The sequence below is a fragment of the Zea mays genome, chromosome 1 (assembly GCF_902167145.1).
Source record: "Zea mays cultivar B73 chromosome 1, Zm-B73-REFERENCE-NAM-5.0, whole genome shotgun sequence".
Lineage (NCBI taxonomy): Eukaryota > Viridiplantae > Streptophyta > Magnoliopsida > Poales > Poaceae > Zea > Zea mays.
The window spans coordinates 303,816,940-303,830,027 of record NC_050096.1 but is presented as its reverse complement, the minus strand read 5'-3'; the positions used below and the strand labels follow the sequence as shown (position 1 = coordinate 303,830,027).

At 43.0% G+C, this 13,088-nt stretch overlaps 1 protein-coding gene and 2 non-coding genes across 4 annotated transcripts; all 3 read left to right on the top strand.

Annotated features, from left to right (window-relative positions):
- The first annotated feature begins 666 nt into the window (after window positions 1-666).
- TRNAS-CGA (transfer RNA serine (anticodon CGA)) lies at window positions 667-748 on the top strand. Its single transcript has one exon. It is a non-coding gene; the product is annotated as a tRNA-Ser (tRNA).
- A 168-nt stretch (window positions 749-916) lies between these two features.
- Window positions 917-4,373, top strand: LOC100277004 (uncharacterized). Of its 2 annotated transcripts, XM_008672714.3 has the most exons (3): window positions 917-1,326; window positions 2,785-2,927; window positions 4,058-4,373. In XM_008672714.3, the coding sequence occupies exons 1-3, from the start codon at window positions 1,134-1,136 to the stop codon at window positions 4,070-4,072; spliced, it is 351 nt and encodes a 116-aa protein (XP_008670936.1). In that variant the 5' UTR covers window positions 917-1,133; the 3' UTR covers window positions 4,073-4,373.
- A 4,844-nt stretch (window positions 4,374-9,217) lies between these two features.
- TRNAV-AAC (transfer RNA valine (anticodon AAC)) lies at window positions 9,218-9,291 on the top strand. Its single transcript has one exon. It is a non-coding gene; the product is annotated as a tRNA-Val (tRNA).
- Window positions 9,292-13,088: the final 3,797 nt, after the last annotated feature.

The following is a 13,088-nucleotide window of genomic DNA, read 5'->3' as shown; positions in this document are numbered from 1 at the left end:
GGCTTTGTTGGAGTCCGTACACGGGACAAGAATTTATGGGGTCACAGAGACCACATGAGAGCCATGGCTTGCTGGTCTGCTAAGCCCGTCGAGAACAGATCACATCGTTGCGACGAGTGAGATCTAGCTTGTCGGTCGGATTAGCGTTACGATGACAACGGGATAAAGGACGAAGGCGTAGGAAAGAGGCAGAGTAGATACAAGGACTTGACTGAGAGAATCCGACATGGAGACTTGACAGGGTTGTTTTAGGCTTTGTTCCAAACCTCTATAACTGATTGTTAACTGTTTTTAGCTAGGTCGAGGCAGCTACAACTAATACTTATTTAAGGAGTATAGCTAACAACTAGTTGATCTATTCTAAACCTCTTAACTAATTTTATTCGGTAGGTATAGTTTTAGAGGTGTAAAACAAGACTTTGTACTATAAAAAACTTCGATTTTTTCTGCACTTAATACTAATTAATCACTAGGTATAAAAGGGTATACAAAATTGAGGGGTCATAGTCCCCTTTGCATCCCTGATATGGAGCCAACCAAACATACGGAATGTGTCGATGAATCTTGGGCTCACTAGCTTCAGAGCGATCTGCTATCCAGCTGAGGCCTGCTTGTCTACAATTATGAAAGGTATTATATATACATTATGGAAGCATGTCACACAAAGTCGATATGTCCGAGTGGTTAAGGAGACAGACTCGAAATCTGTTGGGCTTTGCCTGCGCAGGTTCGAATCCTGCTGTCGACGATTTTTTTTATTTTTTGTGTCCAGTGCAGGTTCGATCAATCGGAGAGTTTGTAAGTAGAGAGTACAAGAAGTCACGATAAGAAGAAGAAAAAAAGTAGATAGAAGAAAGTTTCGACATCAGTTTTTTTCAGTATTTCATAAGTAAATACACATTAGAACAGGCCTGATTGCCGGACATACAGGGCAGCCTTTTCCCCGGCCCGGCCCGGCCCGAAGTGGACACCAGTTGGCACCCGACCCAAAATGGGCACGGCATTTCGCACGAATCGTCCCCGTCCAGAGCGCGAGCAACCCACGCCGCCCCGCTGTCTCCGCCGGTCCGCCCCCGTCCCTCCCCTCCCCCGAATCGCGTCGTCCCGTCTCCTGCTGCCGCGGAACCCTCGCCATGGCGGAGGCGCCCGAGACCGCCGCCCCCACCCAGCCGCCTCCCGCGCCGGCGGCTTCGTCCCCGCCTCCCAAGTCGGGGATCCCGCCGCGGTACGACCTGGACGCCAAGTGGGACGCGTGCCTCGACCTCTCCATCCGCCGCGTCGCCTACTCCTCCCTCGGCGGCGCCTTTGCGGGCCTCCTCCTCTTCCGTAAGGATACTCCCCCCGTTGCGTGTTGTCTCGTGAGATCTGGTTGTGGCTTGCTTGCTCGGTGTCTTAGCTGGATTGCTTGTCCGGTGCGGTTGCTAGTCTTCGCTCCATTTTGACCAGCCTGCCCCGATGTAGATGAGGGTCAATTGATGCAATCACGTTGCGCATTATGCCTGTTATATGATTGCTTTAGGGTATCATAGAGTTCCTATACGTGCTGTCTCAATGATTAACATGGAGCGTTTTAGGTAGGTGACTTGAGTCATTTGCGTCAAGGGCGGTGATTTGCTCTATGTGTGCAAGTGAAGTTTTCTTAGGTTAGTTTTATTGGCTGGCATGGAGGGAGTATTGTACCATATATGTTGTACTCTGGGAAATTTTATACTCAACTTGGTGGATTGAACGGAGGATGTTGAAATGTTTGTCTCATCGCCTCAATGTTGCTTTCAGGTAGGGTTCTACCTGTTGAGAGTTTTAAATAGAAATATGATACATCGCTCTTTACCTAAAAAAGAGGCTGTGTTGTTCGATAGGTTCGTGATGCCTATGGCTACTAATGAAACTTGTGTTCTTAGGACGCTTCATACCTGCTGATCAGGTTACTGATATGTCTAGCAAATTTGGATATAGCAACCGTCCTGCAGATTGCAGTTTATCTCTTTCAGTGCCGAATCACATGTCCAGAGCTCTGCACTGCATATATTCTGTGGTTTTCGATTGCACAGGACATGGATATGTATAATTCAGACTGTTAGTGTTCACTCTATGTATTCTTTGTTTGAAGTGATATATATGGAAATGAGATAAATGACGAACTGCTTGGCCATGAGGGTGACAATTATGTTGCTCATGCCTACTTGTAAGCAGTACAAGGTCTGTGTTATGACTTCTTTTGGTGATTTACTTTGCTACTCACATTGAATTCTATAATTTTGTTTACACGACATGTTTGCCGCTAAAATTGCCAATCAACTATATTACTGTAGCATTACCATATAGATGTTTTATTCTGGGTGATCGATAAGAACCTCTGATTGTCAACTGGTTTCCGGTCTTCTGTTTATGGTATAATGTGCAACCCTTTTACTTACACTTGGAATGTTTATTTTTCCCAGAAGTTATGTTTTTGTTTTCTTTTTACTGTTTTTTTTGTGAATTGCACTTCTTTCTTCTGTGCAAATTCTGAAGTGAGCTTGTTTCATGTGTACTGTCCTTTATTTTCGTTTCAGAAGTGCTTTAGCTGTCTATTTTTGTGGTTATGCCTATCAAGCAGTAGTGTGCTATTCTAGTTCCACCAGACTTCCCAAAATAGTCTTGGACCTGCACATCTTAACTTTTTGAACCATTGACAGGCATGCATCGAATACTAATTTCAAGAGTTGAAACTTTTACCTGCTTAATACAGTGACTATTGAATTTATATGTATTTACATGCGGGTCTGTTATTTGTTTGTACAGGTAGCCCTACTACTCGCTGGGCATCAGTTGCCCTTGGAGCTGGTGTGGGGATAGGGGCTGCATACACTGAATGCTCATACTTATTCAATGGTGCTCCAAAGTGTTCACCCAAAGTCTCAACTATTACCTCTGCACACTCTGATGTAATTGCTCTCTCATTCTCTCTTAATCCTGTTTGAACTCTCTGCTGACTGGTTTAAACATCATTATTACATGACTAGTCTTCTATTAGATGGATGGATCCTTCTTTTTGCCTGATCAGTGTATCTTTGCTAGAGTTACTCCCTCTCTGATTATGAAAGTCTAAGCTATACTGACTTTGGCTATCCGTTAGATATATTCAAAAAAAGGGCAGACTCAGCGTCGGAGGCTCCCCCACATGAGTGGGGGGTTTGGGAAAGTGATAAGCCGAGGTAGCCCCCCCCCCCCCCCCCCCCCCCACCGAGTGTGGAGAGGCTGCTTTGAATCCACGACCTAGTGAGTCAGCGAGACAGTTCTCGGCACTGCACCATGCCTGCCCTTCTCGTTAGATATATTAGTTCATAGGTAATATGATCGTCTAAATTCTCAAATGGTATAGACTGCCTAGTGGATCTTGTATTTATCTTCCATTTTTTTTACTAAAATCTGGTCTGCGGCTTAGCTCGCAATTTCAGAAGAACTATTGTGATCTTCTGGATTCAACTGGCTTGTTGCATTTTTGGATCCTTGCCTCGGTTATTCGGTTCCTTCCCCAGACTCCACTCATTTGGGAGCCGCCAGTACTTCTTTCTTATAAATGCCAACAAGTGGTAATCTTAGAAGATAAAATAGGTATACAGAAAAAGATGATTATAACCAAAAGCACAAAACCAGAGTATGGGAGTACTTCTGTAACTATGGATTTTTATAGTACTATATTCTGCTACTGCTTGTGTTTCATTTGTTTTGCTTATCTTATCTATAGAAGGTTAGCAGCATGTTTAAAACTCATTTTCTATCAGGAATCGTTTAGATGATTGTATCCTAGGTCAGCTACATTTTATGCAATCTGGTATAGTTTTATTTTTAGCACACATGATCTGTGAACAGGATCGTGTATGCTTTGGTAAAACCACTACAAGACTAATTGGCTGTGATGAAGTGATGATAATCTGTATAGTTTTGTATTGCTGTCTCTGTTAGCGGTTCTGATGATAATGAAATCGGTGCTGGTGGTAGATTGAAATGCTACTGGTTAACCTATACTTGTATATATTCTTATTAACGTCTCTTTTTATTCCCCTTTTTGCAGGGGGGAGATAAGTAAACCCTTGCTGTTGGATTGGTCCATCTCGGTGGAGTTTTTGTATGTGTGAAGTACCGGTTGTTTCATGCTGGATATTGCGCTACTTGTGGCCATAGTATGTCATTGAAGCTAGATGCGCCTCACTTGAGAGTTTTGTTGCAAACCTATTCCAATTGTGGTCTGATGACCCCTGGCAAAGAGCTTTTGCAAGCTGACGTTGAAACGGTGGCTTGGTGACCGCTAATAAATTTTCCATCATGTGAACTTGTTCTCAGAATGTTTTGCGCCTTACATGAGTAATATGCTTTTACACATTGCACGACCCGTTTCTGGGGCTATTGCCTAAGGGCCTGTTCGCTTCTTTCAGAACGACGGGTCGGAATAATTTCCTGTTGAAACTATTCACTAATTTATATAGTTTTTGATAAGCCGGAACAGTTTCATGTGCATTCCAAACTAACCGAATGGACCCTAAGCCTGTTATTGTTGTTGCACACTAGCCCTTGTTTCACTTTGTTCGCTACATCTGAATGCTTCTGAGTTGTCTCCTCTTGAGTTAGGGATGCATTTCATTGCTACTCCATCCTTGTCCTCTTTGAGTTTATATTCGCGGGTTGGGTTGATAAAACTGTGCGGGCCTATACCTGTTGCTAACTCTATTTGCATTTTTTTTTGAGACGAGTAAAAAAAAAGAGGGGACTAAATACTTGTTCTCAGTCAGACCATCCCCAACTATCCTCACATTTTTCTCTGATGCATAAGGTAAAAACGACAATTAGAGTTGATTGCATTAATTGTGGAGGGTTAAATCGGTTGTAGTCCCTCATCTATCTAAATGGAGGAGGTCTAGACCCGTTATAAGTAAGTTCTCGAGTTAATTTTGCTAGAAATTTGAAACCATAATTGATGTTGCGCGTGCGAACCGTCGGCGCCGTCATCGCGGATTCTCCACACTGCTCGTTTTTAGGCTCAACATATGCCTCCTTGGCTTTTGGTGGAGGTTGATGAACCAAAAGCATATGTACTGTCAGCAATCTTCAGAAAACAATAGATCTCACAAATCATCTTGTTCCCGAGTAAGAACTAAGTCTAATGCAAGTCACTAGTTTTTCAATTCAATATGATGATCATTCAATAGAGCTCCAATGCACAAAGGTCGTTTCAGATTGCATCATTCTCGGCCATGACCATCTGATCAAAGGATCAAAAGGTATAGAATGAAAGTGCCCCCAGCCTGAGTGGGTTATCACCTGAGGAATAGGCGATGCTTGGTGTGTCGCCTTTTGGGCTATTTTATTCGATCGTTTTGATTTAGCGGGTGCTCGTGGCTTCTTTGTTGGCAGATCGCGTAGAACGACCTTCTTGCTAATGTATCTGGAGAGCAATCGATCAAAAGTAGGGTCGACTTTATAATATCCTGGCCCCGGGGATGGCGATATCTGCTTAATAAAATTAATAGAGTACTTATATTAACAAGGTATATTTTTTTGGAAGCCTATCTCGAAAGAACCTTTAAGTTAAGCGTGCTTGGCTTGGAGCAATTTGAGATGAGTGACCGATAGAGAAGTTTTCTCAGGTGCGCGTGAGTGAGAACAAAGTGCATATAAAAGACTCGTGTTGGTCTGTGAGGATAATATGTGATCCTAGAAAGCTACCAGGAGTAAGTATCGTTGGTTCGGGAGTGGACGTGGTGTTACAAGCTTTAACCACTCGACCATGTGTGTTATGTGTGTTTTGCCCCTGTGTCTCCCTTTTCGCTTGTGTGGAAGACGACGCCTCTGACCATGGGCGGACTGTTCGGCTGAGTCAGCCGGACCATCTATTTGAGCGTCGGATCGTCCGCGTGCATGTGCCGGACCGTCCATGATGCATGAGTCAGGGAGCTTCGCTCGGCTGCTCGATTGAGCCTGCCCCCCCGGTGCCTCCGGACTTGTTAGTCTTTCTATTCGGAACTTTCCGAGTAATCTCTCCTTATGATATATTCGACGTGCGAGGATCACCAATGAGCTGAGCTACTAAAAAAGATCTAAGTGTCATCCAATGTTTTAAGTAGTATAGAAACCCATTAAAAACTAGTCCTGCTAGCTGTTTGTCCGCGACGTGGATTTGGAAGCATCGGTCTAGTGTTCTGGAACCTTTGGATATAGTCATTAACTGATTCCATGTTCCCCAGTCGGACTAAAGCTAGATCAGCTAGTTCTAACTCATGTTGTCCTGAGAAAAAGTGTTCATGGAATTTCTGCTCTAATTCTTCCCATAAATTGATAGAGTTGGGTGACAGAGCTGTGTACCATGTAAATGTGATACCGGTAAGGGACAATGAGAATAAACGGACACGCTAGGCTTCCCTACCAGCCAATTCTGCTAGGTGTGCTAAGAGTTGGCTTACGTGCTCGTGCCTGCTTTTCCCGCTTTCACCGGAAAATATAGAGAAATCCGGTATCCTTGACCCTTGCAGATATGACATGGTGTCGAATCGGTGATTATAAGGTTTCTGATACGATTGTCCCGATATGGCTACACTAACGTCGAGCCTTCCCCAGAGTAGTTCAACCATTTCTCCCCTAATTTTTTCCATAGTGTCTGGTGGTAAGTCGCCGGTCCTTGGGATGTAGGGTTCATTTGGTCGGGCATTGCTATGCCGGCCTTCCTGCCATAGCCGATCGAGAACGACACTCAACCTATGATCGTATGGCGCACCATGGCTCTGATCTGTAGGGTGAGGAACATATTGTTGTTGCGGTGTATAATATTTTGGTGTCTTGCGTCGTAACAAATTTTGCATATGCGTATTTGGACGGTCCGGTCAAGGTGACCGGATGGTCCTGCACACTGACAGACGATCTGTGGATATATCCATACTGCCCGCCGTGCCCGGTCATGTTTGCCACCATCGAGGGTCGTGTGGCGGCTTTTGGCGTGGGTCCGGACTGTCTGACGAAGAAAGTCAGACTGTTCGGGCCAGAGTCTAATGGTCCGCAATTGATTGTGGACGGTTCCGTCATATCTAGATTCGTCGATATGTCAAGCAGGGACAACGACGGTGGAATTTGCCCTAGATATGAATTCATCGTCATATTATACAATGGCTTGGGCTGCGAATCCCCATTTGTTATCAATGTATTAGACACAGATATCCTATTGCTAGTTTTGTATGACGGAAAACTAGGAGCAACACGTTTCTCAAATGTACTTGTTCATTTTCTTATTGTTTCTTTCAACCCTCCAATCTGTTGTTTCATTTCATCTTGTTGTTGCTTAATAGATTGGATGTTGTCAGATTTACTTACATTTGAGATTTGAAGCGAAGGTAGTAGGGATGCAATCTGATCTCTCCATGGTTGGTAATCTTCTAGTGGCGATCCACTGTGAAGTACGATAAGAATTTATCTGTCGCCTCCTCCTCTCCCTTGACGATTTGGCGACATGCATCCTCCCTCATTTGACTCATAAAGTCTTCGTATAGCTATCGCTCATCGGCCGACAGGCTTTTGATAGTCGGCCTAAGGATATTGTCTGGGGAGGTCTATAGAACCAGGCATTTGGAGGCCTGATTTTAGTAGACCTAGACACCTGATCCCAGTGGAGTCACCAAAAAACGTGTTGGCGACGATCTGGGCACCAAACACTGGAAGGAACCACATGATAGTGCTCCCTGCGGAGGCGCGGACGGTCCGTAGCACACCTTGGATGTAGGAGCGACTCCTCCTCTGCATACGTCTAGATGGTGCGTGCCTAGGGCTCGGACGGTCCGCGATGGTGTACAAAGTCATCGTCTTGGCAACATACCTAGATTTCGCCTCCCGGGAGGAACCCCGTCGGGGAGGAGAGATCTTGGGTGTGTCTTGGCGTCAACAAGTCACCCAAGACGCCTCTAGTCGACGTAGAGCCGGAGAGAGGTTAAGATTCGAGGTAGATAGGCTAAACTAGAGCTACTCCTAATGCATAAAGTAAAAACGATAAGTATAGTTGATTGGATCGATTGTGGAGGGTTCAATCAGCTGTAGTCTTTCGTCTATATAAAGGGAGGAGGTCTGGACCCGTTACAAGTCAGTTCCCGAGTTAATCCCGCTAGAAATCTGGAACTCTCATTCTGCGCACGCGAGGACCGTCCGCCTGCCCGTTTTTGGGCTCAACACACCCTAAAAAAATACTCCATTCACAACTAGAAGTCTCTAATAATTCACCCTATACAGTTTCTCTCCATATACTATGATTCAATTATTGACATTTTTTCAATAGCTTTTGAAGTTTAAATAAATCATAAAGGTTATTACTTCATTTCTTTATGAATAAATGTTAGCTACACATTTTTGCTCTCAAGTTACGGTACTTAAAAAAGGTTATTATCATAAAGAAATGAAGTAATTAAAATGTTAGAGGAGATTAAAGGTCTCCCATACGTGGGGGTGGGGAGCAACACATTGGCTTGGACGTATGATCTGACGTCCACTGGACCCTTTCTGGTCACTGCACACAACACTCGTTAGACCCATCCACCTTGGTCCGATGAGGCGACTATTCATAGGGTCTTATGACCCTATAGCTAAAACCCTAGGTAAAACATTATTGTTGTATAGATCGCCACATGTCGTCAGACCAATCCGACACACCTCCGAAACTATTTGGGTCCGATGAGGTACCGCTCAGAGGGTTTGACAGTCACACACACAACTGTTCCGATATTTTTTTTAACAGTACTTCTGTTCTGAAAGGAACTCTTCATTAGTCGCGATAGAAAACACCCTTCATCCAAGAATAGTCAGATAGAGATGTTTTAGGTTGAGAATGAAGGATGGATTCATGCTTACACGTGACGAGGAAACTAACTAGAAAACTTTTCAGGCATCCGGGTGTGCACTGTGTGCTGGTCTTTTCAAGCAGCAGGTGAGGGTTCCCAATGTATACGCTGCTAAAATGATCTGAAGTGCACTCTAGCTAGTTTACAGTGTGTGCCTGCCTACATTTTTCTCTCCTCAATCTGTACGCCCCCACGGATTTGTACACTTACAACGCAGCATCTGAAATAATGCATGGAATCGGCCTGATAGTGATAGGCTTGCAGTCTTTAATTTATAGACTGCGATCACCTTCTGTTATGTAATCACACAGCATGAAGTGCTATATAGTATATTACAGTACAAGGTACAACAAAAACACAAACATGGTTTCGTGGTGTAGTTGGTTATCACGTCAGTCTAACACACTGAAGGTCTCCGGTTCGAACCCGGGCGAAGCCAAGTTTTTTTTTATCATTTTGTCGTCCATCTGAAGATTCAGGCTGGTGCAGTTGCGTCTGTGCTCGGCGGGAGTCATGAGGTTAATGTGTTTTGTCCGTTAACTCATATGTTAAAATTGCCAAGGGAGAGAAGACGTGAAAAGTGGTGAGAGAAAATGTGGTCCGGCCCTACGCTGTTTAATATATCGTGTAAAATTTTCGAAGACTCGATCCTTGACGAATGCACCGTTCCTCGCGCATGGCTCGTGGCGAAGCTACGATGTCGTTGCGTTGTATGAACGTCGGTGGTCTTTTTGGCATCGAGTGCTCCCGTTCATCTGTTTTGCGGTCACTTTTTCATCACTAGTCCCGTCGATTTGTTTTTGCCATGAATCGGAAAGAAACAGGTTCTCCCCTTCACCACCCAGCCGCCACCACCACCCTTTCCGGTTCTCCATCCGACCGCCGCTACCCCTCTCTTACCTCCTTCTAGATGTCCTCCCCTTATTGTTGGCAACAACAACCCTCTCGAACCTCCTCCCCCGTCGGCGCACAGGGGTCCTTCACCGACGGCGCCCACCGTCCATTCGCCGCCCAACACGTGTATCATCCTTGGCAAGCTACACATTCATGGATCTGCTTGAAAGGTAACGTCCTGCAAAAATCCCTTAGGCCTTGTTCGTTTCTACCGGATTGGTGGGTCGGAACGATTCCTGACCGGATTGCTTCTCTAATTTATATAAACTTTGATTAGCTGGAACAATTTCGGGTGCAATCCGACGGAAACGAACAAGCCCTTAGATTCAGCCAAGTTCCTTTGATCCTGTAGGCCTGTGCTTGCAACTAATCCCGCAGGTCTGTTCTTATCCCACAATAATCTATTCTTTGCTAATTTCTTTGATCCCATATATCTATTCTTCCAATTACTTAAGTCGTAGATCTGTTCTTGCAATTGATTAAGCAACAACAATGAATTTCGTATCGTGAATAGACATGTTTGCCATCTAAGCAAAATACTACTATATCTTTTAAGCAATCCTACAGGTTCTCTGCCTTTTCATTTGAGTAATATCCTACATGATAGTTGAAGATGAAAAGGAAATAGCTACGATACCTTTGGATTTGAATGAGAATCCTGGAGCATCTATCGCCTTATCACTCAAAGTGAGCAATCAAGTTAATCCGTGTTTTGCATATGTACTTGGACCAAATGCAGAGATTAGGGATCGCTCAAAGCACATCGAGCTCAAAAATGATTTAGTTGAACATATATGGCAACAGTACGGTCCACGTTAAATCAACCATATATGTATATTTTATATTGCAAAATTTGTCAAGTATGCAACATATATGTGTATATATAGTACATATACACAATGGATCAACCATCATTTAATTCAAAGAGTATGCAGTATTAATTAAGATACAAGGCTTTAGACACACTCCTTTGTACTTAACTATGTCTTAATTATATCTTCTACTTTGAGAACCGTGTCGTGGTATCTACATTGTACATGCCCTGAGGATGCTTGCCTATGTCATTTATTTAGCTTTAAACAAGCGGAACCAAGGTTACATGAACAGATCATGTTTTTCGAGAATAGTGCCTATGCCTACTCCATATCATGGCTCTAAACTAGCATGATAATATCATCGAAAGAATAATCAGTAAAAAATCACCAGAAACACAATCAAGTAAGTGTGCGAGCCATCGAATATACCTGCAACTAACAATAGATATTATATGCAATCACATGTATTGTTTGACCACACGATTACACAAAAATATATCATTACACACGATATGTCTTCATAAAATGTAAGAAAATTTTAATGTGATACATCAAACTTGTGTGCCATTAGCTATCACATATCTAACTTTATATGTTAGGGTTTCCTTCTCGGACTGACGTCTGATGTGGGTGCCTCTCGGTCTGGAGCTGCTTTGGCTATGCTACTTTCTGTGTTTACGTGCTCTCTCCCTATATGTATCTAGCGACATACTAGCTATGTCGTCTCTAGATGCCCAGACCTTCGTCGTGTCCTTCTTCGACAACGAACAGGTATGCCCAACTCTTCCGTTCTCTTCCTGCTCTACAAAACCTTGGAAGTGATGGAGGCGAGAGATGGGGGGTCCCTGATTTGCTGTCTATGGTACTCGTTCGATGGCTCGACATCGCGTGTCTACATGGCTTTTTCCCTTACCATGGTGTCGACTCGGTATGCTTGTACCGCTTCTATGTATCTGTCACACATCCTTTTATCATTGCAGAAATTATTATGTTGTTCCTCTGTTGTTTTAAGTGTTAGTTTTTTTGTTGTGCTAAGGACTTAACATAATTTGGGTGTGATAATACTTTATTTATTTTCTGCACATGGTTTGTGTTCTTCTGATGATGGTTCATGGATCCTGTAAAATATGTGTTAGGATTCGGTGATCCATACGAGCATTACCATAGGGTGTTCGTCCCTTGTGTTCTTGGCTCTTGCATGCATTAAGCCGTTTCTGAGACCACATTGGTGCAATGGACTCCATGATGTTTGAGGTTGCTGAATTGGATGAAGCAGCAATGATTTGTCACGCTAAAAGTAAATGGAAAGGTTAATAATTGGTACGAAGTACCATAACTTGTATGGAGCGCATTCAGTTTTTATTGATGCATAACTTTAGCAACCACTCTATATTTTGATCTATCTTTTTTATAAGTTTGAGTTCATGTGACTTATTTTAGAATCTTGAGATCACAAACCCTCTTATTTTGTCTCTGTATGGTGGAATTATGCCATTCTATAATATCTATCCGTTTAGTCAATCGTTGTGAACTCTCTTCTAATCGCTCCTTTCATTGGTCGTGTTGTTATATTGGATGGAGTAAACAACAACATCAGTTAGTCAAATAAAAAAAATATTATGCGGAGACAATCAATAAAAATCTTGATATATTTTTGGTGGATATTTTACGTGAGTATTGTTGTGAGCCGTCACAACGCACGGTCAATCAACTAGTGTTTTATAAAGAGTGAGATAAAGAAACCCTCCTCCCCACTCTCTAACTTATCAGGAATCACTTCAGAGCCTATTTGTCAAACGATTTTGTCAAATAAATTCATTTGTGTTAGAGAATCACTCGGTATCACTCTGTTAGAGAATCGACTATCGGAGCTAGAGAATCATGGAGTGGAGCTCTGCCAAAGGTTACATGAACAAATCATGTTTTTCGAGAACGGTGCCTATGCCTACTCCATATCATGGCTCTAAACTAGCATGATAATATCATCGAAATAATAATCAGTAAAAAATCACCAGAAACACAATCAACTAAGTGTGCGAGCCATCGAATATACCTGCAACTAACAATAGATATCCTATGCAATCAAATAAATGTATTGTTTGACCATACAATTACACAAAATATAACATTACACTTGATATGTGTTCATCACTTCATCAAATGTAAGAAAAATTTTATGCGATACATCAAACTTGTGTGACATTAGTAAATAAGATGTAAGGTAATATTTTTGCTATGATACATCAAACTTGTGTGACATTGTCTATCACACATCTAACTTTCTATGTTAGACTGCAGTCCATTATAGATTGATGGTTATTTTTCACAGAGACAAATAAATACAGTGCTCCTATGATCCTATCCGTATTCTCAAAGGAAGGAGAGAGAAGGGTTATTTAAAAAAAAGAACTCGTCGATGGCCGGTGAAGGGCGGGCCAAATTTTAGAACGTAGGCCTGTTGCCACCGCACTACAGGGCCGAGGCCCAAACGGCCCGTCAAAGGGCAAATTGGTGAATCCCGCAAACT